Below are 26,543 nucleotides of genomic sequence, written 5' to 3' on the forward strand. Positions count from 1 at the left end.
GTTGTGGTGCTTTGCCCAGATTCCCCTTCGGAACTGAGACACTCATTCCCAGAGCTGAGACTTCAAAGCTGAGTACCTCTCCCAGCGACAGCCATTGGTTGAGGGGAACCACCTTGTCCAAGGGCAGGTGCCATCCATGGATGGAGCCCACATCCAGGGACGGGTCCATGACCCCTTGCCTCAGCTCTACAGGGAGGGCCATCCTAGCTCCAGAGCTCCCCATGGGATCGACTGAGATCACTGGTGTAATTCAGCTTCCAGCTCTGCCTCACTCCCTGTGGTGTTGTTCCCAAGGAGACTCTTCCATAAACCTCTGCATGCAAATCTCCATCTCAGAGAAAATCCTGTCTTCATGAAACTGACATCTAGTGGGAACTGTAATTCAGAATGAATACTAATAGATAACATGAATATGGAGGCTGGATGTGGTAGTTCACGCCTGTAATCCCAACACTTTGGGAGGCCAAGACAGGAGGATTGCCTGAGGCCAAGAGTTTGAGACGCCTGGGCAACACAGCAAGATCCTGTCTCAAAGAACAAACAACAACAATAAAATGAATATAACAAATCGTAATTACACATAAGGCTTAGAAATGGTCATGAGAGACTGATGGCAAACAGTGATTCAAAAATCCAGAAGCTGGTCCGGCATAGTGGCTCGTGCCTGTAATCCCAGTACTTTGGGAGGCTGAGGTGAGAGGACTGCTTGCATTGAGGAGTTTGAGACTAGCCTGGACAACATAGCAAGACTCCACCTCAAAAAAATAAGATGTTTAAAATCCAGAAGCAATAGGGGAAAAAATAGATACATTTGATTATACAAGCAAATTCTGCATGGAAATAAAAACTCCTTAAGAAAAGTAAAAACATAAATGACAAACTGAAAAAATATCTGCAATGTATAACACCAACAAAGGGTTGATATCCTAAATATGGAAAGAGTTTCACAAACAGAGCATCAAAAGGCCAGCAGACCTGTAGGAAAATAGGCTAGAGATATGAAAAACAGTTCACAGGAAAAGAAAGGCAAATGGATCATGGCACATGAAGACATCAAGGCACATGAAGATATTCAACCCCACTCCTGTTAGATAAATGCAAATTAAAATTACACTGAGATACCGTTTCTCACCTATCAGATTGGCAAAAATCCAAATATCTGACGACATATTCTATTGGTGAAGCTATGGAGAAACAAAAAGGTTCATAAATTGCTGGCAAGAATGCCAAATGGCACAAGCCCTACAGAGGGAATTGGAGGAAATGTTACAATAACAATTACTGAAATTTCTCAATGTTTAAAGAAGTCATTCAATTAGATGCACGATTCTATTGAGCGCTTCCTCCCAAGAGAGGAGGGGTGATTCATGGTGGTGGTGTATGTATAAAACCATGCTTAGGTTGCTTTGACTTTTCAAGGTGGGCTGGTATATTTTTGAAAATGGCCCCAAGGTGATTTGGATACATGCTTGCTCCATCCCCCACCTCTCACACCCCATACCTGAAAGTGACAGCCACTGATCTAATCTGAGTCCCATTTTTCTGAAACCAAGACAGAGGGGCAGGGACTTGTCCAAGGTCTCACAGTACACCCACAGCTGACCTGGGACCAGTTCTTGACATAGCTCTTGACCGAATTCCAAAGAGTTGGTAGGAGAAAATGTGTCTTCTCTGATGAGGGCCAGAGTGTAGCTAGCACAGTGGTTCTCAACCTGATACACATCAGAATTACTCAAAAAAAAAAAAGAAAAAATGCTGGTGGTCTGAGGTAGGTCTGAGACATCAGTATTTTTCAAATGCTTTCAGGTGATTCTGAAGTGCAGGTCGGATCCTCTGTGCCAGGCAAGGAGAGCTCCAGATGGACCCTTAAGTACAGAATCTTAGAGCCCAATCAAATCCTAAAGAGACCTTTTGAAATGCAAATGAGGCAGGGAGGCAGAGGCTGATATTTCAGATGCTGGGTGCCAAGAGCCAGGAGCCAGTATTTGAGAAGTGCTGACCTGGGAGCTTTCAAAAGCTGGAAGGGAAGAGGAGGAAACAGGGCTATGGGTCAGAAAACGAGTCCTTCCACAAGAGCCAGGAGGCAGCAGACAAGGGCAGCCAGTGGGGCCCTGGACGGGGCACACAGAAGCAGACCCCCGTGTAGCATGCAAGGGGGGAACTGTGGGCTCAGACCATCAGGCTACGGAAGGATCTAGGCCCACCTATTACAAGCTGAGTGGGAAGGGCTGCGGCCTCAGCTGGGAGTTGAACCCTGGGGCCCTTGCAACGCTGAGTTTATGATCCCTGGGTGAACCCTTTCCTCTCCTGAAATTCCATTTTCTCATTTATAACACTGGGCCATGGATTAGGTGACCAGAGCCCCACCAATGACTGCAGACTCCCTGGAGGAAGGAAGTGAAGTGACAGCGAGGAGAGCCAGGGGTCTCCACAGGTACCAAGGGGTCAGGCATCACATGTGAATGAATGAGATCACCTAAAGCCATTCAAAGGACTAAGGGATCATGAGATTCACTGACATGGTAAAGTCTCTCAGACACTCTGTTAAGGGAAAGAAGTAACCAGCAAAACAAAACCTATAACCCAAATATGTCCACCAACTTTAGAATGGATTAAAAAAATGTAGTCTATCCACACAACAGAATATTTACTCAGCCACAGAAAGAAGAAAGAAATGGCTGGGTGTGGTGGCTCACGCCTGCAATTCCAGCTTTTGGGGAGGCCGAGGCAGGTGGATCACCTGAGGCCAGGAGTTTGAGACCAGCCTGGCCAACATAGTGAAACCCTGTCTCTACTAAAAATACAAAAATTAGCCAGGTGTGGTGGCAGGCGCCTGTAATCCCAGCTACTAGGGAGACTGAGGCACGAGAATTGGTTGAACCCAGGAGGCAGTGGTTGCAGTGAGCCAAGATCACACCACTGCACTCCAGCCTGGGCAAAAGAGTAAGACTCTGTCTCAAAAAAAAAAAAAAAAAAAAGTTTAAAAATATATAGAAACCTGCATTGTATGAGACTAGAGAAAGACCTGGAAAGATACAAAGCAAACTGCTGATGCTGGGTCAGGCTGAGGAGTAGAACTGAAGGAGGCAGTTAGGGAAGGCTTTCTTCTTTAATTTATGGGTTTTATTATTTCTATTATTTTTGAATAGATAACAAAGTCGCATGGTTCAACATTCAAAAAGGACATAAAAGAATACAGTGAACCCAGTCACCCAGTTATCCCGCCCCAAGGCAACCAACATAACCAGAGTGCTGCAGCTTGTCCTTGGAGGTATGCTAGGCATGCATCTGTGTGCTTTTCTAATGATATTTTTGCTTCACTGAGTTTATATTACTTTTTTAGATTAAAAAATGCATATTCTGGCTGGACGCGGTGGCTCACGCCTATAATCCCAGCACTTTGGGAGGCCGAGGTGAGTGGATCACCTGAGGTCGGGAGTTCAAGACCAGCCTAACCAACATGGAGAAACCCCGTCTCCACTAAAAATACAAAAAAAAAAAATTAGCTGGGCGTGGTGGTGCATGCCTGTAATCCCAGCTACTCAGGAGGCTGAGGCAGGAGGATCACTTGAACCCAGGAGGCAGAGGTTGCAGTGAGCCGAGATCACACCACTGCACTCTAGCCTGGGCAACAAGAGAGAAACTCTGTCTCAAAAACAAGAACAAAAACAAAGCAAACAAAATGCATATTCTTAGCCGGGTGTTGTGGCACGTGTCTGTAGTCCTAGCTACTTGGGAGGCTGAGGTGGGAGAGTTGCTTGAGCCCGCGAGGTGGAGGTTATACTGAGCCAAGATCACGTCCCTGCACTCCAGCCTGGGCAACAGAGCCAGACCTTGTCTCCAAAAAAGAAAAAAAGCATATTCACGTTTACATTTAAATACACATATATGTATACATAGAAAAACATATTGGAAGTATATGCACCTCCCCATCCACACAGAAATTCCCTATGGCTTATTCGAATCTTCTAATCTTTTTCTGCTAAGCATGTACTACTATCTGCTGGGGGGAAGGGAAAAGTCATTATAAAAGGTTTTTAAAATATACTTTCCCCAAGAAGTCACCAAACACCTTTCCAGCAGGCGGAGAAAAGGTGTGAATGAGCTGAGTGGCTTGAATGTCACCAGAAAGCAGGGTGGGGGGCAGAGGAGACGAGTTCCACCCTTTTCTGGGGACCTGACACTTCCCCCACCTTATCTAAGCCATGTGGGCTCCCACATAGCCCTGCCATTCTGGAGGGAAAACAAGGCGGGCTCAGAGTGCACAAAGACCTTCCTCCCCTCTGCAGGGCAGCAGCTGGCCAGGCGGCTGGGGGGCTGCCACCCCGCAAGAAAGCCAGGGCCTGTCAGAGCCCCTTTGTGGAGCCCCCAGGGATGAAGCCAGTCTCTGCCCAAGAGGCAGATGTTCTGGCTCTGGGCCTTGGGAGGGCGGGACAGGGCAGGGTGGTGCCTAGGCCCCAGCAGGAATGCAGCCGCGAGGCCTGGGGACATGCCTAGTCCTGAGGACAAACTCTGTGGCCTGGCATGCAACAGGGGCTTCCCCACTCGCCAGCAACTCACAAGGCCGTCTTTGAGCAGCCAGGGTGGTGCCTCTAAGCATCTCCCTGTCTACAGGCTTCTAGGAGAAGCCTGAGCTATGTCCTCCCTTGTCTTTCCTTCAGCCCAGGAGAGAGCTGCTTGAGCACAGCTCTGGAGGGGCCTCTGCACTCAAACGCCTTCCTGCCCAACTTTGGCCAAGAAACAAAGGCCAACCTTCCAAGGAACAAAATGAACCTTCTGCCAAAACAGCAGGGCAGATTTTCACCAAATCTGGAGGAGATGTTTGGAAAGGTCTCACTGAAAGCACAGACTGTGCTTCAGGTACAAAATTTACTCTAGATTCTTTCTTTTTTTTTTTTTTTTTGAGACAGGGTCTCACTCTGTCGCCCAGGCTGGAGTACAGTGGCATGATCTCGGCTCACTGCAACCTCCGCCTCCAAGGTTCAAGCAATTCTCATGCCTCAGCCTCCTGAGTAGCCGAGACTACAGGTGTGCACCACCACATCTGGCTAATTTTTTGTATTTTTTGTAGAAATGGGATTTCGCCATGTTGCCCAGGCTGGTCTCGAACTCCTGAACCCAAGTGATCCACCCGCCTCGACCTCCCAAAGCGTTGGGATTACAGGCGTGAGCCACTGTGCCCGGCCTACTGTAGATTCTAGAAGGAACCCGGGGTTGGGGGTGCACCTCAAAGATTTAGGCATTCATTCTTCCTCCTGAGTGGCTGAAATGGCCACAGAGAGAGGCCATGTGGCTCTTGATTAGGGAGAGATCACTTGGGGGAGAAAACAAAGAGTGTTTTAAACATTGGCCCCAAATCAAATGTCACAAGGACAGATGGAGCCAACTGCACGTGAAGATTGGCAACATAGCTGCTCCTTTCCCGGGCAACTGGCAGCTCTAGACAGAGAGCTCCTCGCCAGAGGAAGCAGAAATGTATTTATTTAACTAAGACAAATGCTTCTCCAGACCCGCAGCCCTCACGGTGGTTGTGACAGTAATGAAAATAATAAGTCCTTAGTCTGTGTTAACCACTTTACTTGCTTGTCTTGTTTAATTTTCACAAACACCTCTGAGAAGTAGAGATAATATTCCAATTTTATAAACAAACTAGGCTGGGTACGATGGCTCATGCCTGTAATCCCGGCACTTTGGGAAGCTGAGGCGGGCAGATTGCTTGAGCCCAGGAGTTTGAGACCAGCCTGGGCAACATAGTGAGAGACCCCATCTCTTTCAAAAATACAAAATTAGCCAGGTGTGGTGGCGTGTGCCTATAGTCCCAGCAACTTGGGATGCTGAGGCGGGAGGATCTCTTGAGCCCGGAAGTTTGAGGCTGCAATAAGCCATGATCGTGCCACTACACTCTAGCCTGAGTGACACAGCAAGACTCTTGTCTCCCCCCAAAATAATAATAAAATAAATAAACTAAGCACTAGAGCAGTTATATCATTTCCGCAAGGTTACAGTCACTTGCAAGTAAGTGTCAAGTCCGGAAAAAAGGTAGAACCGGGCTTTGAACTATCAGCCCCTTCCTAGCCCACCAGGTAGGAATTCTGGATGAGAAGGCTGTGCCAGGGAGGGAAGCAGTCACAGGAGTGGACAGCCTCTTCCAGGTTTCTGAAGACACAACAGGGTCCTAGGAAAGCAAGGGTGGGGCAAGGAGCGTAGGGGCAACACCAGAAGAGTCAGTGCGGGTTTGGGAGATGTGGAGTCCTGGGTTTGAATCCCATCTTTGTCTTTCTCCAGTCACGTCTACATCCTGCAGTTCTACTCCCTGGGATCTACACAAGAGAACTAACACACAGTCTCAGAAACGTGCACATGAATGTTCCCAGCAGCATTATTCATAGTAGCCAAAACAACCCAGATAAATGGACATATCTAATGTGGTCATATACCCACACAATGGATGATTACTCAGCCATAAAGAGGAATGAGGTCCTGCTACATTCTTCAACATGGATGGATAAACCTTGAAAACCTGATGCTAAGTAAAAGAGGCCAGTCACCAAAGACTCCATTTGGATGAAGCATCCAGAATAGGCAAATCCAGAGACAGAAAGCAGATGAGTGGTTGCTGGGGACAAGAGGGAAAGGGGGAGTGGGGAGTGACTGTTCACAGGCATGAGGTTACTTTTTGGGGCCATGGAAATGTTCTGGAATTAGATAATGGTAATGTTACAAAACATCATGAATATACTAAAAATCACTGAATTGTACACTTTTATTTTTCATTGTTTTTATTTTAATTATTTTTTTTTCAGAGAGGGTCTCGCTCTGTCACCCAGGCTGGAGTACGCTGGCGTGATCTCGGCTCACTGCAACCTCCGTTTCCCAGGCTCAAGCAATTCTCCCACCTCAGCCTCTTGGGTAGCTGGAACCACAGGCTTGTGTCATCATGTCCAGCTAATTTTTAAAATTTTTGTAGAGACAAGGGTCTCAATATATTGCCCAGGCTGGTCTCAAACTCCTGGGCTCAAGCAATCCTGCTGCCTCGGCCTCCCAAAGTGCTGTGCCTGGTCTGAATTGTACACTTTTTTTTTTTTTTTTGAGACAGAGTCTCGCTTTGTTGCCCAGGCTGGAGTGCAATGATGGGATGTCGGCTCACTGCAACCTCCAGCTCCTGGGTTCAAGCAATTCTCCTCCTATTTCAACCTCCCAGGAAGCTGGGATTACAGGCACCCACCACCACACTCAGCTGATTTTTGTATTTTTAGTAGAGATGGGGTTTCACCATGTTGGTCAGGCTGGTCTCGAACTCCTGACCTCAGGTGATCCACCCACCTCGGCCTCCCAAAGTGCTGGGATTACAGGTGTGAGCCACTGCGCCCAGCCCAAACTGTACACTTTTAAATGGTGAGTTGTATGGTATGGGAATTAAATCATGATTTTAAAATGGCCAACAAACAGTGGCACCTATAAAATAAGACAACCACACTGTGTCCGTGGGAAGGCTGTTGGAGGGTTAAACAATGTGCTGGTGTGGTCAAGGCTTGTGTGGTGCCTGGCACAGAGTGACGGCTCAAACACAGCAGCTATACCATAATAAATCACGTCAACACTTGTATTGGCTTTCTGCCTAAAACACAAGGAGGGGTGTGACACTGGAAGAGAGGGTAGCTGGGCAACAGTGCCACTGCAGCCCTTGGCCAGGGCCTGCCACCTCCCTTCTCTCTAGCAGAGAGCTGTCTCCATGGCAACCACATCAGCTCAGGCCAGGGGCTCCTGTTCCCAGCCGGGTGACAGCACCACCTCGGCAGCCTGTCAGGATGGCAACGGCAGATCTTGATGATGGGACTGAGGCTCTGGCAGAAGAATTGCTCAGGGACCCTCGTCTCCATAGAAACCATGTCAGGAAAGAGAGGGAGGAGGGAGAGGATAAACAGCAAATAATAAACACAGGCTTCCGCCTCCTGTGCACAAGCCTGAGACACCACAGGGCATGTGAGGAGAGCTAGACCAGCCTCACTGACACCAGCTGCAGAGGGATGTGAACCAGTGTTTCTTGAGCACCTACTCTGTACCAGGTACCACAAAGCGCTCTTTACAAGCTTGACCTCTTTTAAAAATTTCACGAATAAATTCCAAATACTTTCTTTTCTTTCTTTTTTTTTCTTTGAGACGGAGTCTCATTCTGTCGCCCAGGCTGGAGTGCAATGGCGCAATCTCAGCTCACTGCAAGCTTCGCCTCCCGGGTTCACGCCATTCTCCTGCCTCAGTCTCCTGAGTAGCTGGAACTACAGGTGCCCACCATCACTCCTGGCTAATTTTTTTTGTATTTTTAGTAGAGACGGGGTTTCACCGTGTTCGCCAGGATGGTCTCGATCTCCTGACCTTGTGATCCGCCTGCCTCAGCCTCCCAAAGTGCTGAGATTACAGGCGTAAGCCACCGTGCCCAGCCTCTTTCTTTTCTTTTTTTGAGACAGTCTTGCTCTGTCACCCAGGCTGGAGTGCAGCGGCGCGATCCCAGCTCACTGCAAGCTCCGCCTCCCAGGTTCACACCATTCTCCTGCCTCAGCCTCCAGAGTAGCTGGGACTACAGGTGCCTGCCACCACGTCTGGCTAATTTTTTTGTATTTTTAGTAGAGACGGGGTTTCACCATGTTAGCCAGGATGGTCTTGATCTCCTGACCTCATGATCCGTCTGCCTTGGCTTCCCAAAGTGCTGGTCTTTTCTTTTCTGTTTTCCCCCTCCCCTTCCCCCCTCTCTCCCTCTCCCTCTCCCCCCCCCCCCTCCTTCTCCCTCGCCCTCTCGATGCAGGGTCTCACTCTATAGCCCAGGCTAGAGTCCAGTGGCACCATCATAGTTCACTGCAGCCTCAACTTCTTGGGCTCAAGCAATCCTCCCACCTCAACCTCCCTAATAGCTGGGACTACAGGCATGCACCACCATGCCTGGCTGAATTTCGTATTTTTTGTAGAGACGAGGTTTTGCCATGTTGCTCAGGCTGGTCTTGAACTCCTAGCCCCAACTAATCTGCCCACCTCTGCCTCCCAGAATGCTGGGGTTACAAGCATGAGCCACCACACCCAGCCTCATTCCTTCTTAAGGTTGAATAGTTTTCCATTATACATGTATACTATACTTTGTTTATCCATTCATCTGTTGATGAACATTTGGGTTGCTTCCACCCTCTGGCTATTGTGAGTTATGCTGTTATGAACATGGGTGTGTAAATATCTCTTTGAGTCTCTGCTTTCAATTCTTTTGGGATATACCTAGAAGTGAAATTGCTGGATCATATGATTGTTCTATGTTTAATTTTTGAGGAACTGCCATACTATCTTATTCTTTTTAATTTCTTCATAGTATTCTATGGCTACATAATCTTACTAATGATCCTAAACAACCTCATAGGCTGCATACAGTTATCATCCTGCTTTATTTATTTATTTATTTATTTATTTATGAGATGCAGTTTCGCTTTTGTCGCCCAGGCTGGAATGAGTGCAGTGGTGCGATCTCGGCTCACTGCAACCTCCACCTCCCAGGTTCAAGAGATGCTCCTGCCTCAGCCTCCCAAGTACCTGGGATTACAGGTGCGTGCCACGACACCCAGCTAATTTTTTTTTGTATTTTTAGTAGACACAGGGTTTTGCCATGTTGGCCAGGCTGGTCTCGAACTCCTGACCTCAGGTGATCCACCCACCTTGGCCTCCCAAAGTGCTGGGATTACAGGCGTGAGCCACTGTGCCTGGACCCCTTTTGTTTTGTTTTGTTTTGTTTTTTTGAGATAGGGTCTCGCTCTATCTCCCAGGCTGGAGTGCAGTGGTGCGATCTCACCTCACTGCAGCCTCCATCTCCTAAGTAGCTGGGACTACAGGCAGGCACCACCACACCTGGCTAATTTTTGTATTCTTTATAGAGACAGGGTTTCACTATGTTGCCCAGGCTGGTCTCGAACTCCTAGGCTCAAGAGATCTGCCCACCTTGGCCTCCCAAAGTGCTGGGATTATAGGTGTGAGCCACCGTGCAGCCTTTGCTTGTTTGTTTGCTTGCTTATCCTGATGTCACAGATAAAGAAACTGAGACTTAGAGAGGCGAAGTGGCTTCAGGGTTCCAGCCACATCTCTGCTAAGGAGAGGGTGGGTGAACTCAGGCAAGCTGTTCCTCCTGAGCCTCAGTTTCATCACTTGTACCGTGACCCTAAGATGCTTTCAGAAATTGTCTCCCCTTTTCACTATCAAGGGTTGCAGCAGCAAGACAGTGTGAAGATGGTGCTCTGTGTTATGGGCCAGGCCATGGGGCCAGGCAGCTGAATGAAGGGAGGGGGCTAGCCACCCTTAGCAGCAAACGCCTCCTCTCCCTGCACACTGAGAGGGCACTGGCACATCACACCAACACGCCCAGTGGGAAGGATGGCTGGAGGAATGTTCTGGCCTCGGGCTGTGGTGTCTCAGTCCAGGGACACTGGCAGGCTCGCTTTCGGGGGAGACGCTGCAGCGCCTGCAGCGAGGAGTGTGCCCTAGAAGAATGCACGATCTTCATATCTCATCAGCAGGCAGAGAGCTAAGGCCTGGCTCTGCCTCTAGGGCCAGAAGCCACCCCAGGCCATTTGGAACACAGACCCCTGGAAAGGGGGGATTCCAGCCTTTAAGGGACACCTAGGCTGACGGTTTCTAGTCGGCATTCTGCAGAACCCCCTGAGCCCTGCATGACCTTGAGGTCGTCCCCCCCTCTCTCAGGGGCTGTTTGCTCATCCATAAAATGGGCATGATCGCAACCTTGTTAGCGTGATAATGTTTGAGATAAACTGTCAAGCAGGGCGCATAACACACTGTATACCCAACACACAACAGGAGGAGAAGGTCTGCCAGGGGGAGGAACTGGCATGAACAAATACAGACAGGAATGTGTCTCAGGGTCACATTCGGGAAGCACCAGTACCCCAGAGACACTGGCCTGACACCTAGCCCCCACGCTGACTTCACACCAAATGGCAGGACCTCGCAGTCTCTTGCAGCCACTCCACATGCGTTATTCCTGTTGGTCCTCACAGTGACTCAGGGCACCGCTGCCCCATTTTATAGGTAAGGAAACTGAGGCACAGAGGGCTGAGCCCCATGCCTGACATTGTTGCATGTTTTCTCAGTTAATCCTCCCACAGCGGCTGTGGTTCTTTGATGAATGATTCTCTCATTACCCCATGAGCTCCCTGAGGACAGGAACTGGGTGTATTTTGTTCACCATCGTAACCTTAGTGTCCAGCATACAATTTACACAGAAGGTGCTCAGGAAATGCATGCTGGAGGAATGAATGAATAAACAACCTTGCCAGGGAGGCATAAGCTGCCCATTTCCCACAAGCGGGGGCTCACAGAGACACTGGCTTAAGGGGCGCTTGCATGTGCCCACCTGCTCTAGGCTGGCCCTGCTGGATGCACGAGATCCTCACCTCTCTCGGTCGCTCCAGCTCCGTCTGCAGCACCTGCTTAGCAAGCTCAGTCTCGATGAGCCGCTGACGAAGCTCTTCGTTCTCCTCCTCCAGTCGCGCCCGTTTCTTCTCCACTACCTCGAGCTCCTTATGCAGCCGCATGGAGATGTCCTTAGAGACCTGTGCAGAGGTGGGAGAGAGAAGGATGTGAGCAGGCCGAGGAGAGCCCCCACTGCAAGTCCCACTGACCACCCGACTTTCACAGCAGGGCAACCCCAGAGACAGGCAGGTTCCCATCGCATCACTGCCACGCTGCAGATGAGCAAACTGAGGCACAAAGAGACCAAGAAACTCATGAAGGAAGCAGTAGAACCAAAACCCAAACCTAGGTACCGCAAGCTCTCAGCGTCTGTATCGCAGCACAGCCCCAGAAAGCTGGGAAGACCCTGTTCTCAGGAATGCCTTTTCATTTACCTGAGGCTTTTTTTTTTTTTTTTTTTTTTTCTGAGACAGGGTCTCACTATGTCTCCCAGGCTGAAGTGCAGTGGTGCAATCACGTGTCACTGCAGGCTCAAGCAATCCTCTCACCTCAGCCTCCTGAGTAGCTGGGACTACAGGTATGCATAAACACACCTGGCTAATTTTTGCATTTTTATGTAGAAACGCGGTCTCAGCCGGGCGCAGTGGCTCACACCTGTAATCCCAACACTTTGGGAGGCCAAGGTGGGTAGATCACCTCAGGTCAGGAGTTCGAGACCAGACTGGCCAACACGGTGAAACCCCATCTCTACTAAAAATACAAAAAATTAGCCGGGCGTGGTGGCAGGTGCCTGTAATCCCAGCACTTTGGGAGGCTGAAGCAGGAGAATTGCTTGAACCAGGGAGGCAGAGGCTGCAGTGAGCTGAAATCATGCCACTGCACTCCAGCCTGGGCAACAAGAGCAAAACTTTGTCTCTAAATAAATAAATAAAAAGAAACGGGGTCTCACTATATGGTCCAGGAGAGTCTTGAACTTCTGGCCTAAAGGGATCCTCCTGCCTCAGCTTCCCGAGTAGCTGAGATTACAGGCATGAGCCACTGTGCTTGGCTACCTGGGCTCTTCACACTTCTAAAGCCTCTCCCAGCCACCTCTTGCCCAGTCCTCACAAAAGCCTGTGGGAGGGCCAGAAGCTCATCTTAAAGGGAGGAGACTGAGGAACTGGGTACAGTAGCTCACACCTGTAATCCCAACACTTTGAGGGACTGGACACAGTAGCTCACACCTGGAATCCCACACTTTGAAAGGCCGAGGCAGGGGGATCGCTTGAGCCCAGGAATTCGACATCTGCCTGGGGAACATAGCAAGACCCCACCTCTACAAAAAACCCAAAAAAGTTAGCTTGGCATGGTGGCACACACCTACAGGCCCACCTACTCAGGAGGCCAAGATGGAAGAATCACTTGGGCCCTGGAGTTCGAGGTTGCAGTGAGCTATGATTGTGCCACTGCACTCCAGCCTGGGCAACAGAGCGAGACCCTGTCTCCTAAAAACAAAACAAAACGAAACAAACAGAAAGGGGATTGAGCTGCAGTGGAAACCCAGAGCAAGATGGGCCCTAGACCACTGAATCCCATCTCTGCCAGTGACCAGCATGTAGTCCTGGGCAAGGCAATTTTCCTCTCTGTACCTCAGTCTCCTCAACTATAAAATGAACACAGTAATAACAGGATCAACCTTACAGGCCTGACAGGATAACTGAACCAGCTATTGCACAAAAGCCTTGGCCTGGGGCCTGCACAAAGTGAGTTCTGGGTGACTGGTGGCTGCTGCTCCAAGGAACTGAAGCCCAGAGAAGGGCATGATGGCTGGAGGTCACAGTGTGACCCTGAGACCTATATCTAGTTGTCTGGGATGTAGAACAGGCCCGAAATGACAAAGGGTGGGCAGATGCCCAAGTCATCCCTACAGAAAGAAGCTAGAGGAGCTGCAATCTCTGATCCTGGTCCAGAACTCTGTAGCAACAGCACCCCATTCCTGGTAGACACCCTCTGTTCTGTCCCCTGCTGGCTGGTTGAGGGAGGCCAGGAAAGGAGGCCTGCAGGGATGAGGATGGAAGGCCCTTCTGAGCTGGGAAATTGCAACCAGACTCCATCTCTATGTACGTTGGGAACTACTGTTTGGTGAATACCTACTGCATGCCAAACTCACCCATCTTCACTCCAATCCTGTCCCCATTTTACAAGGAAACTGGAGCTCAGAGCAGAAGTGACTCACTCAGGGTCACGCAAAGCCAGTGTGGGTTGAGCTGGGCTGGGAGCCCCAGGGGTTTGGCTGAGGGGCCAGTATAGCTCAGGGTCTCCCAGGGGTGCCCAGGTTTTGCCAGCAGGAACTCCATGTGGGGCAGAGAGCCCAGCACCCCGTGCCTGCTGGTCTCGGAAATGACTGTTGTGCCTCCTCCTTGCCGGAAGGGAAGAGGGCCCTCCCTGGCTCTGACCTCTGCCTGGGCCGAAGCCCAGCTCGGCACGGACCCCTTGGCAATGTATGAGGCAGGCCAGGAAAAACAACGACCAGAAAGGAAACCAGGCATGGCCTCTCCCTCCCTACACTGCCACTGCCTCTTTCTGCCGGAGGATATTGTAGGACAGCCAGGAGCAGGCCCATGAGGCTCCTCCCACAGCCTCTCTGGGCACCAGACCTTCCTCATCCATAAAGTGGGGAGAACAACCCCTCAGTATCAGAACAAGGTCTTTGCAGATGGGAAAACTAGATTCAAGCCCAGTTCCAGCATTTACTGGCTATGTGACCCAGGTCAAGTTATTTAAACATGGTCCCCGGTTTGGGGCTGTTAGGTCACCCAGTAAGCCCCTATCCTGATCAACATTCCATTCATTAACTCACTCACTCACTCACTCACTCACTCACTCATCCTGCTTAGGCACTGGAGGCAGGAGTGGTGGGGTACAGAGATCAAGGCCGCAGACATACTTGGCCTCATTCACATCTATGTGTCCCAGCAGCAGCACAGCGTCAGGCACACATTAAGTGCCTAATAAATGCTTGTTGGATGAACAAATAAATCCAAGGGTCCAACAAGTGAAAAGGGAGGGAGATGAACGAGTGAATGACTGAATATACATGGGGAGTGGCACCTGCCCTCGCAGGGCTGAAGAGGCTGCCCTCAAATGCCAATCCCATCCACTATCCAGGAAGGGCTGCACCCCTGGCTGGGGTGAGGGCTCCTCTCTCAAATGAGCTCCCATCTGGGCCAGCTCCTCTCCACCTGCAGGGATGCCCCATCTCCACCATGTCCTCCACCTGGGGAGGCTACCAGTCCCCATCAAGAAGTCACAATCCATGTGGATTTCTGGATCCTCTGGGGTTCACGAACAACTCTATGGATTTCATCCCCTCCCATCCTCTCCATGATTCCCCAGTTCCCTTCTGCCCCATTCTCCACGGAATCCCTTTCCTGTTTACTCCCTTTCCCTGATGACTGCTGTATCAAAAGAAAGCACAGGCCAGGCACGGTGACTCACGCCTATAATCCCAACACTTTGGGAGGCTGAGACGGGCAGATCACTCGAGGTCAGGAGTTCAGGACCAGCCTGGCCAACATGGTAAAATCCTGTCTTTGCTGTCTCTACTAAAAATACAAAAATTAGCCAGGCGTGGTGGCACATGCCTGTAATCCCAGCTTCTTGAGAAGCTGAGGCAGGAGAATTGCTCGAACCCAGGAGACGGAGGTTGCAGTGAGCTGAGATTGCACCACTGCACTCCAGCCTGGGCAACAGAGCAATACTTTGTCTCGGAAAAAGAAAAAAAAAATCACAACTCCAGGCAGCCAGACTGGGAGGCAGGAGCCCTGTGGCCTGGGCTTGTCCCTGCTCCTCAGTGAGCCTCAGTGGTCCTGGGCCCCCTCGGCCCTCACAAGTGATTTACAGAATCAGCTAGCACATCCCCCGGGTGCTCACCACGTGCTTTTCATCCCGTTGGGAAGCACTTTGATTATTATCCCCATTCTGAGGCTCAGAAAGGAAAGGTCACTTTCCAAGTTCACCCAGCTAGGAAGGCTGTAGAACTAAGGTTTGAAATCGAGTGGGTCAACTCTAAAGTCTCACTCTCAGCCTGATTTTGCCGTATAGGCCTAATGCGTGAAAACACATCACATTAACATCAACAATAAAAGTATTAATAATAAACCCCAACAGTGGGCTTACTGTGTCAGGCATTTGAAGGGCCCCACGTGTCTGTCTCATTTGATCCTCCCAGCTACCCTCAAGGTAGGGGGGCTGAGATACTAAGGGAGGCACGGCAGCTGCAGCTTCTGGAAACCAGGGCAAATCCCCAAACCATAAACAAATGCACTCAGCCATGAGGTCACTGTTTACAGCGCTAGGGCCTGGCTCCTGCCAAGTGCAACTAGCAGTCTCCAGCCCCTGCTCCCCAGGCATCAGGCCCCTCGGCTCCTGGGCCTCTGTCATCCTGATCCTCAGGGAGAGGAATGGGAACTCTCACGGAAGAGCAGCTCCTGGCCGGGCATGGTGGCTGATGCCTGTAATTCCAATACTTTGGGAGGTCGAGGTAGGAAGACTGCTTGAGGCCAGGAGTTCAAGACCAGCCTGAGCAAAACAGGGAGACCCCCATCTCTATAAAAACTTTTTAAAATTAGCAGGGCATGATGGTGTGTGCCTATAGTATCAGCTACTCGGGAGGCTGAGACAGAAGGATCCCTTGAGAGCCCAGAGGTCAAGGCTGCCGTGAGCTGTGATCGGCCACTGTACTGCAGCCTGGGTGACAAAGAGAGACTATGTTTCAAGAAAGAAAGAAAGAAAGAAAGAAAGAAACAAGGCTGGGCATGGTGGCTCATGCCTGTAATTCTGGCCCTTTGGGAGGCCGAGGCCGGCAGATCACTTGAGGTCAGGAGTTCGAGACCAGACTGGTCAACATGGTGAAACCCCGTCTCTACTAAAAAACTACAAAAATTAGCTGGGTATGGTGGCATGCCTGTAAGCCCAGCTACTCGGAAGGCTGAGGCTGGAGAATTGCTTGAACCCGGGAGGTGGAAGTTGCAGTGAGCAGCGATCACGCTACTGCACTCCAGCCTGGGTGACAGAGCAAGACTTCATCTCAAAAAAAAAAGGAAGAGCATCCCCTGGCCAGGCAGCATTCTGGATTCTGGACTCTGTGTGGCTGAATCCTACAAATCCCAGGAGGGTAGGAATGTCACCCCCACTCTACAGATGAGGAAACTGCGGCTCAAAGAAGGGAGGTAACCTGCACAGGTCACCTAGGAATTAAACCCAAAGCCAGAACATTTTCTCCAGCAACATCTGTATCTGAGGAAGGGGGCGTGCTCCTGGTGTGTCCTTGGCTTCCCACAGGAGTCACTTTAGACCAGAATTTAGATCCCAGATTCCCTGGACCTGACCTCCTCGTATCTGGTCTCAGCTCCTCAGGGGTCCTGGGAATGTATATTGTGAACAAGCCCTCCTGGTGATTTTTATCCATCCTGGGAGGCTGAGATCCTGGCCTACCCTTGCCCCCAGACTACTAGTCTACTACTACTACCAATCAGTCCTCCTAGTCTATTACTACTAGTAGTCCCACTGATGTATTGCTCAGAAGAACTTATACTTGCTGTGTAAGTTCTTCTCAGCAATAAGAAAACCACAACCAGACCAGGCATGGTGGCTCACACCTGTAATCCCAGCACTTTGGGAGGCCGACGTGGGTAGATTACCTGAGGTCAGGAGTTAGAGACCAGCCTGGCCAACACAGAGAAACCCCATCTCTACTAAAAATGTAAAAATTAACTGGACATGGTGGCGCATGCCTGTAATCCCAGCTACTTGGGAGGCTGAGGTAGGAGAATTTCTGGAACCCAGGAGGCAGAGGTTGCTGACATCACACCACTGCACTCCAGCCTGGGTGACAGAGTGAGACACTGCCTTAAAAAAAAAAGAAAAAGAAAACCACAACCAATACATGTTTATTTCCAGACCTAGTGTTTAATACTCTCTTCACTTGAATTATTTCATTTTATCCTCACAAAAACCTCTAGAGGGAGGGACTCATTTTATCTCCATTTTCCACATGAGGAAACAAGCTCAGAGATGTGAAGGAACTTACCCAAGGCCACACAGTAAACAAGTGGCATAGCAGCTTTCCGCCCCATGACCTTGCCCTCCTCATGCTGGGCAAAGGCCGCACCGAGGTTCTGTAGGTCCTGTCAACGGTGAGGACCAGCAGAGAGGGAGAGCCTGGGGGTTGGGGGGGGGGCACTGAGGCCTGTGGTTTTATTCATGACCCCCCCACCCCACCCCACCCCACCAATACCCCTCTGCTCCATAAAACTACCGGAGCTCAAAAGCCCTGAAGATTCAGCTGGTCAAAAGCCACATTTAACAGAAGGGGAAAATGAGGCACCAAGCGGTAGGGGCAAGTCAGGGCATGGGCCAAGGAGCTGGCAGAGCAAGTTGGGGAAGTCCCAGAGGTACCCTCCTAGGCAGCATCCGCCCCCTCCCCACTCGGGTCCATCAAGCCCTCCAAGACGATGCCAGGGAAAGCAGCATTCTGACAACTTCCCAAAACCCCCCAGAACGACCCCAGCACGTGGGGCTCAGGGTGGTGGCCAGAGGTGTCCATCCAGCTCAGGCCCCAGGCCCGCAGATGAGCTCAGCGCTCCAGCTGCAGCGTGGGGAGAGGAGGGAGGGAAGGGGCAAGAGGGATGCTAATTGGCTAATTCAAATCCCAACAGAAAGGGCTCCTCCTCTCCGCCCAGACTCCGGAGAGCCACACACCCGCTCCCCACACCAGCTCCCCACACCCGCCTCCCCGCCGCCACCGCCGCCGCCACCGCTGCTGCTCTGGCTCCACCCATGGAGGCGCCGCAGCCTGCAGCTAGCTCCAGGTCCCAGCCTCTCCTCCGCCCCTTCCTCATCTTTCTGAAGTCTGACATTTTTTTGTGTCCCTCCCAGAAATCCTCCACTATATGCTCAAACGCAGATTCCTCTGAGCTTCTCCAGCTATTCCCTCCCCGTCCCCATCTCCTCCTTACTGCCTTCCCCCACCACCCCCCACCCCTCCCAACCCAGTGACTGGAATCTGAATATGCCCGGGAGCTGCCCTGTCAAGTAGAGGTACACTTTGAACTTGGAAACTAACTCATTCTTTTTTTTTTTCTTTTAGAGAGAGACAAGGTCTCGCTCTGTCGCCCAGACTGGAGTGCAGTGCTGCAATCATAGCTCACTGAAACCTTTAACTCCTGGACTCAAGCAATCCTCTGGCCTTGGCCTTGCCTATAGCTGGGACTATAGGCACTTACCACCACACCCAGCTTTTTTTTTTTTTTTTTTGAGACAGAGTGTCACTCTGTCACCCAGGCTGGACTGCAATGGTGTGAGCTCACTGCAACCTCGGCATCCCAGGTTCAAGCGATTCATCTGCCTCAGCCTCCTGAGTAGCTGGGAGTACAGGCGTGTACCACCACACCCGGCTCATTTTGTATTTTTAGTAGAGCCGGGGTTTCACCATGTTGGCCAGGCTGGTCTTGAACTCCTGACCTCAGGTGATCCATCCGCCTTGGCCTGTCAAAGTGCTAGGATTACAGGTGTGAGCCACCACCCCCAGCCTCTGCTAATTTTTTAAATTTTTTTGTAGAGATAGGGTCTTGCTATATTGCCCAGCCTGATTTCCAACCATTGGCCTCTAGCAATCCTCCCACTTCAGCCTCCCAAAGCGCTGGGATTCTGGGATTACAGGCATGAGCCTCCACCTCTGGCGGAGACACACGCATTGGTTGCCTCGTGTAGGACAGCACTACAGTCCCACTGTGCACCAACAAGACCACAGGGGGCGCCAGCGGCTTCCTGGAACAGGCACTCCTGTTTACTTCCCCTGGCTCTGCTGGCCTTTGAAATCATGGCTCTCCCTGGTCCCTTAACGAAGGTTTTTCTTTTATATTCCACTGGAAAGGCTATAGGGCTTGAGTTTGCCAGTGTCTTCCAACAGAAGGGACTTCTCCCCAGGTAAGTGTGTGGCTGACTCGCATCCTGCCGCTCCCCTGGGTCCTCACAGGGGCCATCTTCTGCCCCCTTCCTCCTTCCCCATTCCTGCCTCAGGCCCACTTCTCCCTTGGGCCTTCGCTCAGAAGTCACCCCTGCAGGAAGCCTCCCTAGGGCTCCATCCCAGCTCCTCGTGTCACCCAGATCACACTGGGCTGAGTTCTGAGGGCAGAGGGCCGGGCCTGGGGCCCTGGAGTTCTCACCACCAGACCAGAGCTTCCGAAGACAGGCAGGGGGACATCCCACCTGCCAACCTCCCACCCACCCTTCCCCTGCTTCCTGAAGCAGAGAGCAGTGAGGCCAAGCTGGAGGCTTGGGAGGCTCATGAGCCTGGGCTCTGCCACCAACACACTGAGCGCCCGTTGACCTTGGGCAGGTATTATTGCCTTTCTCTGAACCTCAGATTCTTCATCAAGAAAATGGAAATAATAATAATAGCTAACATTTTTGAGTCCTTATGCTGGCATTTTACCCACATTATTATTATTATTATTATTATTTTTTTTTTTTTTTTTTTTGAGACGGAGTCTCACTCTGTCACCCAGGCTGGAGTACAGTGGCACGATCTCAGCTCACTGCAACCTCTGCCTCCCGGGTTCAAGCGATTCTCCTGTCTCAGCCCCTGAGTAGCTGGGATTACAGGCGGGAACCACCACACTCGGCTAATTTGTGTATTTTTAGTAGAGATGGGGTTTCACCATGTTGGCCAGGCTGGTCTCGAACTCCTGACCTCAGGTGATCTGCCCGCCTCGGCCTCCCAAAGTGCTGGGATTACAGGCATGAGCCACTGTGCCCAGCCCGCATTATTTCATTTAATCCTTATATAACCCTGTGAGATAGAGATTGCTGCAAACCCATTTTACAGATGAGGACACTGAAATAGATGACTTTGCTCAAAATAACAAAGTTCAGATATATTGGAGCCAAGATTTAAACCAGTCTTGACCAACTCTAGGCCTTCATTACTTTTGTTTTTTTTTGAGACGGAGTCTCGCTCTGTCGCCCAGGCTAGAATGCAGTGGTGACACGATCTTGGCTCACTGAAAGCTCCGCCTCCCGGTTTCACGCCATTCTCCTGCCTCAGCATCCCGAGTAGCTGGGACTACACGTGCCTGCCACCACACCTGGCTAATTTTTTGTGTTTTTAGTAGAGACAGGGTTTCACCGTATTAGCCAGGATGGTCTCAAGGCCTTCACTACTTTTCATTAGCATAATTAAGGAACCTCTGCCTGGCCCCGTGGCTCATCCTTGTAATCCCAGCACTTTGGGAGGCCAAAGCAGGAGGATCACTTGAGCCCAGGAGTTTGAGACCAGCCTGGGCAACATAATGAGACCCCATCTCTACAACATATAGAAAAATTAGCCAGATGTAGTGGTGTGTGCCTATAGTCCCAGCTACTCAGGAAGCTGAGGTGGGGGGATCCCTTGAGCCCAGGAGGTAGAGGCTACAGTGAGCTATGATCACATCACTGCCTGATGCCTAGGCAACAGAGCAAGACCTTGTCTCTAAAAAAACAAGAAGAAAAAGAAACCTCCATGGAACTGTGCGGGGACAATTAGAGGCTAGCACCAGGTGTGTGGCTGATACTCAATAAACAGTGGCTTCTTAACCAGGCGCAGTGGCTCATGCCTGTAATTCCAGCACTTTGGGAGGCCAAGGTGGGCAGATCACCTGAGGTCAGGAGTTCGAAACCAGGCTGGCCAACATGGTGAAACCCTGTCTCTACTAAAAATACAAAAATTAGCTGGGTGTGGTGGCAGGTGCCTATAATCCCAGCTACTTGGGAGGCTGAGGCAAGAGAATCGCTTGAACCCGGGAGGCAGAAGTTGCAGTGAGCTGAGATCGCGCCATTGCATTCCACCCTGGGCGACAAGAGAGAATCTCTCTCAAAGGAAAAAAAAAAAAAAATAGTAGCTGCTGCTAGTAGGAAAGAGTCATATTATGATATCATTTTGGGACACCCTTGATAGAAGCCCTATGGGTTCACCAGGAATTCCTACTTAGATGAGGAAACTGAGGCCCAGAGAGGTGGTAGAACTTGGCCATGGACACACGGAAGTGAGATGCAAGGCCAACCTGGGCCCCACTTAGACTTGTGGTCCCATCCCAGCAACAAGGGCACCCGAGCCCGGGCTGACCTTGACATCCTGCTCCAGACCACGGATAAGCTCGCCGTCCACCTGGCCAGTCTGGGCAGCACGGAGACTGCGGCGCTCGGCTTTGCGCAGCCGGTACTGCAGGATGCGGCAGGTCTTGCTGGCCTGGTCCAGCTGCTGTCGCAGCTCCTGCAGCTGATACACGTCCTCCTCCATATAGACGTCCCGCATCTCCAGCATCTCGGCCCGCAGCTCCTCAATCTCGTCCTGCGGAGGGAAGGAAGAGTCAGGTCACTGGGCCCACAGTAGCAGCTAGGAGGCCTCAGTGCTGGCCACACTCAGTGCTGAACGAAGCACCGTGGGGGACCTGGATGTGGCAGGCTGAATGACAGACCTCCAAAGATGTCCATGTCCACATTCCCAGGATCTGTGAATGTTGCTTTACATAGCAAAAGGGACTTTGCAAATATGAGTAAATTAAGGATCCCAAGACAGGGAAACAGAAGCAGAGGCTGGAGTGAGATGCTTTGATGTTGGAGGAAGGGGCTGTGATGATGGAGGAAGGGGGTGCCTCTAGAAGACAAGGAAAAGGTTTCTCCCCTGGAGCCTTCCCGAGGAATGCAGCCCTGCCCAAACCTTGATTTCTAGACCTTTGACCTCCAGGATCAGAGGATAATAATCTGGTGTTCTTTTTTTGTTTTGTTTTTTGTTTTTTTTTTGAGACGGAGTCTCACTCTGTTGCCCAGGCTGGAGTGTAGTGGCACGATCTCAGCTCACTGCAACCTCCTCCTCCCTACTTCAAGCGATTCTCCCTGCCTTAGCCTCCCAAGTAGTTGGGATTACAGGTGCCCACCACCACACCCAGCTGATTTTTTATATTTTTAGTGGAGACGGGGTTTCACCATGTTGGGCAGGTTGGTCTTGAATTCCTGACCTCTAGCGATCTGCCCACCTTGGCCTCCCAAAGTGCTGGGAACAGGTGTGAGCCACCCTGCCCAGCCTGGTGTTCTTTTTTTTTTTTTTGAGACGGAGTCTTACTCTGTCGCCCAGGTTGGAGTGCAGTGGTGCTATCTCGGCTCACTGCAAACTCCCTTTCCCGGGTTCAGGGTTCACGCCATTCTCCCGCCTCAGCCTCCCAAGTAGCTGGGACTACAGGCACCCGCCACCACGCCCGGCTAATTTTTTTTTTTATTTTTAGTAGAGACGGGGTTTCACCTTGTTAGCCAGGATGGTCTCGATCTCCTGACCTCGTAATCAGCCCGCCTCGGCCTCCCAAAGTGCTGGGATTACAGGCGTGAGCCACCGTGCCCTTGGCCTGGTGTTCTTTTAAGCCACTAAATTTGTAGTGATTTGTTACAGAAGCAACAGGAACACACTGGGGAAGCAGGAGAGGCCATTTAAGAAACATGGATGAGGCTGGGCATGGTGGCTCATGCCTGTAATCCCAGAACTTTGGGAGGCTGAGATGGACGGGATCATGAGGTCAGATCAAGACCATCCTGGCTAACATGGTGAAAATCTGTCTCTACCAAAAATACAAAAAATTAGCTGGGCATGGTGGCGGGTGCCTGTAGTCCCAGCTACAGGAGGCTGAGGCAGGAGAATGGCATGAACACGGGAGGCGGAGCTTGCAGTGAGCCAAGATCGCATCACTGCACTCCAGCCTGGGCAACAGAGCGAGACTCCGTCTCAAAAAAAAAGAAACATGGATGAGCATCAACTATGTATGTCCTAGGCCCTGTGCTAAGCGCAGGGGCAGGGAGGGACAATGGGGTGGGTCCAGCCCCTTCTGTATGGAGCCCCAAGCTTCACCAGGAAGATACACAGTAAACCAGCAAATAATAATAATAACAAAAGACACCTGGCTGGGTGCAGTGGCTCACACCTCTAATCCCGGCACTTTGGGAGGCTGAGGCGGGTGGATCATTTGAGGTCAGGAGTTTGAGACCAGCCTGGCCAACATGGTGAAACCCTATCTCTACTAAAAATACAAAAAAAAAAAAAAAAAAAAAAAAAAGAGCCCAGCGTGGTGGTTCACGCCTGTAATCCCAGCTACTCGGGAGGCTGAGGCATGAGAATCACTTGAACCTAGGAGGCAGAGGTTGCAGTGAGCTGAGATTGCACCACTGGGTGATAGAGTGAGACCCTATCTCCAAGAAAAAAAAAAAAAACACAAAAAAACCTCAGATACTGTTAAGTGCTATAAAGACAAAACCAAAATGAAACCAAACAACATGAGTTATATGATAGAGTGATGGGGGGTGCTATGTTAGGGGACATGACCAGGAAGGCCATCTCTACAAAAGAGACATTTGAGCTGAGACAAGAAGGAACAGCCAAGAAAGCTAGTGGGGAGAGGTTATTCCACGCAGAGGGAACAGTGTGTGCCAAGGTTCAGAGGCAGGAAAGAGCTCGGTGTGTCAAGGTACAGCAAGGAGGCCAGGGCAGCTACTGGGTTAATTTGAGGCTGAGGAAACTGACAGGAGTCAACCACATGGTGCTTTGAAGGGCCAAATAGAATTTGGGTTTGGGATTTGTTTGCTTGCTTGTTTTGAGATGGGGTCTCACTCTGTCACCCAGGCTGGAGTGTGGTGGCAAAATCTCAGCTCACTGCAACCTCTGCCTCCCAGGCTCAAGCCACCCTCCCACCTTAGCCTCCCAAGTAGTTGGAACCAAAGACACACAACCCCACATCCAGACCAAAGACACACAACCCCACATCCAGCTAAGAGTGTGTGTGTGTGTGTGTGTGTGTGTGTGTGTGTGTGTGTGTGTGTGTGTGTGTGTGTGTGTGTGTGTGTGTGTGCGCGTGTGTGTGTAGAGACAGGGTTTTGCCATGTTGCCCAGGCTGGTCATGAACTCCTGAGCTCAAGCAATCTGCCTAGCTCAGCATCCCAAAGTGCTGGGATTACAGGCATGAGCCACCATGCCTGCCCTGGGTTTGGGTTTTAAGCAGAGAGGGTAAGAGTATGACCTCACTTCCTCAAGGCAGCTTCTGCTACCGCTGTCATCAGCTTCCAGCTGTTCCTCACTTCTCCTTTGTAATCATTATTAGCAAATTTGCAATTCTATGTTTAATAGTTTGTCTCCCAGCCAAACCATGAGTGCCTGGAGGCCACCCCATTTGGCCTGGCAGGCGGTAGGCTCCCAACAAATATTAACTGAATGGATGCATGCATGTTTAGTCAGGTCAAAAACAACAAAAAAGACATACGAATGTGCAACAATCATTAGATACTAAGTGTAAGGGGAGAGGGAAGTAGAATCATGCAGAAGAAATGCATAATTATTATGTCTCATACAAATGTGAAAACCCAGTCACAAATGGGTATGATAATACCTACTCTTAGTGTGACCGAATGATTTAAATAAGATTGTATACTAAGAAGGGAAACTGGCCGGGTGCGGTGGCTCACGCCTCTAATCCCAGCGCTTTGGGAGGCCAAGGCGGTCAGATCGCCTGAGGCCAGGAGTTCAAGACCAGCCTGGCCAACATGGTGAAATCCCATCTCTACTAAAAATACAAAAATTAGCCAGGCATGGTGTTGGGTGCCTGTAATCCCAGCTACTCAGGAGGCTGAAGCAGGAGAATCATTTGAACCTGGGAGGCGGAGGTTGCAGTGACCCAAGATCACACCACTGCACTCCAGTCGGGGCAGCAGAGCGAGCCTCTGTCTCACAAAATAAAAAAAAAAGAGAAACAGAGTTACCAGGGATGAATGACCTGCTAAAGGCATCCCTGAGGAGCCAGGGGAAGCACTGAGGATGGCAGTGATGGAAGCAGGTGTGGGGGGTCCAAGGGACAAAAAGGCCTCTGCAGGCGCTGGAGAGGGCAGATCTGGAGAGCTGGATTCCTCAGCTCTCCCTACCAGCCTTTCCCCAAAGAAAACGGAAAGGAAGGGACTGGGAAGTGGGGTCTCGTATTCCTCCCTCCTCATGCTGCCACTGGGAGGAGTGAGTGTCCACTCTGCTCCTGTCAGAGGGACACCTCTGGCTTCTGTCCGAGCACCCCTCACCACACCCCCGCTGGGGCTGGTAGGAAGGGGGTTCTGATCTTGTGCCTGGGAAAGGAACAAACATGGGGGTCTCTCTCTTCACTCCCGCCTGCCCAGAGGGCGAGGACTGCTCTGCTCTTCCAATGGTCAGCCTGGTAGGATGGCTCCCTGTGAGGAAGCGGGTATGGCTGGGGTTGCCAGCGCCCCCTGAGGCTGGATGGATTTAACTCAGAGTCAGGGTTAGAGAGCCCTGCCCTCCAGGCCAGTTCTCACAAGCTCGGGAAGTTTTCCTGCCCATTGGTTTGACTCCTGGGGCTGCAGAGGAACAGTCACTTTGCCAGGCCCCCCACCCCCACCTCCATCCTCATAGACACAGACTCACCACCCCACCAGCATACCACGTGGACAGAACCAGAGTGGAGAGGAGGAAGTGGAACAGTAAATGATCACACCAGTTAAAAAAATGAGGAAGTGAAGGATCCACGAGGTTTCAGGCAGCCGGTGAAGGAAGCATGAAGGAAAGATCACTCAGGAAGTGCAAGCCAGTCGGCTAAATCCAGGCTAGGCCAGCCTCCAGATGGATCTGTGTTCAAATCCTAGCCATGCCGGTTACCAGCACCTCACTTATTATCTCTAGAAAGTTAAAATGACAGGATATGGTGATGGAAAGAATAGGAGGGTCTAAGTGGACCCCAAGCTCAGGTTGAACCAAGGGGAAATGCACACAACCCTATGATGCTGGGCTACATTAACAAATGCATGACATTTAGATCATGGGAGGTGACATCTCTCACATAAGATCACACCCAGAGCGCTAGAGTCATTTTTGGAAATCACTTTTTTTAACTTTTAAATGACTGATTTTCTTATTTATAAAACAGGCCAGGCCGGGCGTGATGGCTCACACCTGTAATCCCAGCACTTTGGGAGGCCAAGGCCGGCAGATCACGACGTCAGGAGTTTGAGACCAGCCTGGCCAACATGGTGAAACC

The 26,543-nt window shown here is 50.7% G+C and overlaps 1 protein-coding gene across 3 annotated transcripts in view; it reads right to left on the reverse strand.

Annotated features, from left to right (window-relative positions):
- MTCL2 (microtubule crosslinking factor 2) overlaps positions 1-26,543 on the reverse strand; it is an 87,083-nt gene that overhangs the window by 40,662 nt on the left and 19,878 nt on the right. For all 3 annotated transcript variants that reach the window (XR_008496095.2, XR_008496094.2, XM_054467251.2), the window contains exons 2-3: positions 21,599-21,823; positions 11,436-11,594 (exon numbers count right to left, since the gene is read on the reverse strand). Coding sequence is in view for 1 of the 3 variants with exons in the window: in XM_054467251.2 (XP_054323226.1) it covers positions 11,436-11,594; positions 21,599-21,823 (384 nt within the window). In the remaining 2 variants the exon portion in view is untranslated. The remainder of the gene's footprint in view (positions 1-11,435; positions 11,595-21,598; positions 21,824-26,543) is intronic.

The sequence above is a fragment of the Pongo pygmaeus genome, chromosome 21, assembly GCF_028885625.2.
Source record: "Pongo pygmaeus isolate AG05252 chromosome 21, NHGRI_mPonPyg2-v2.0_pri, whole genome shotgun sequence".
NCBI lineage: Eukaryota > Metazoa > Chordata > Mammalia > Primates > Hominidae > Pongo > Pongo pygmaeus.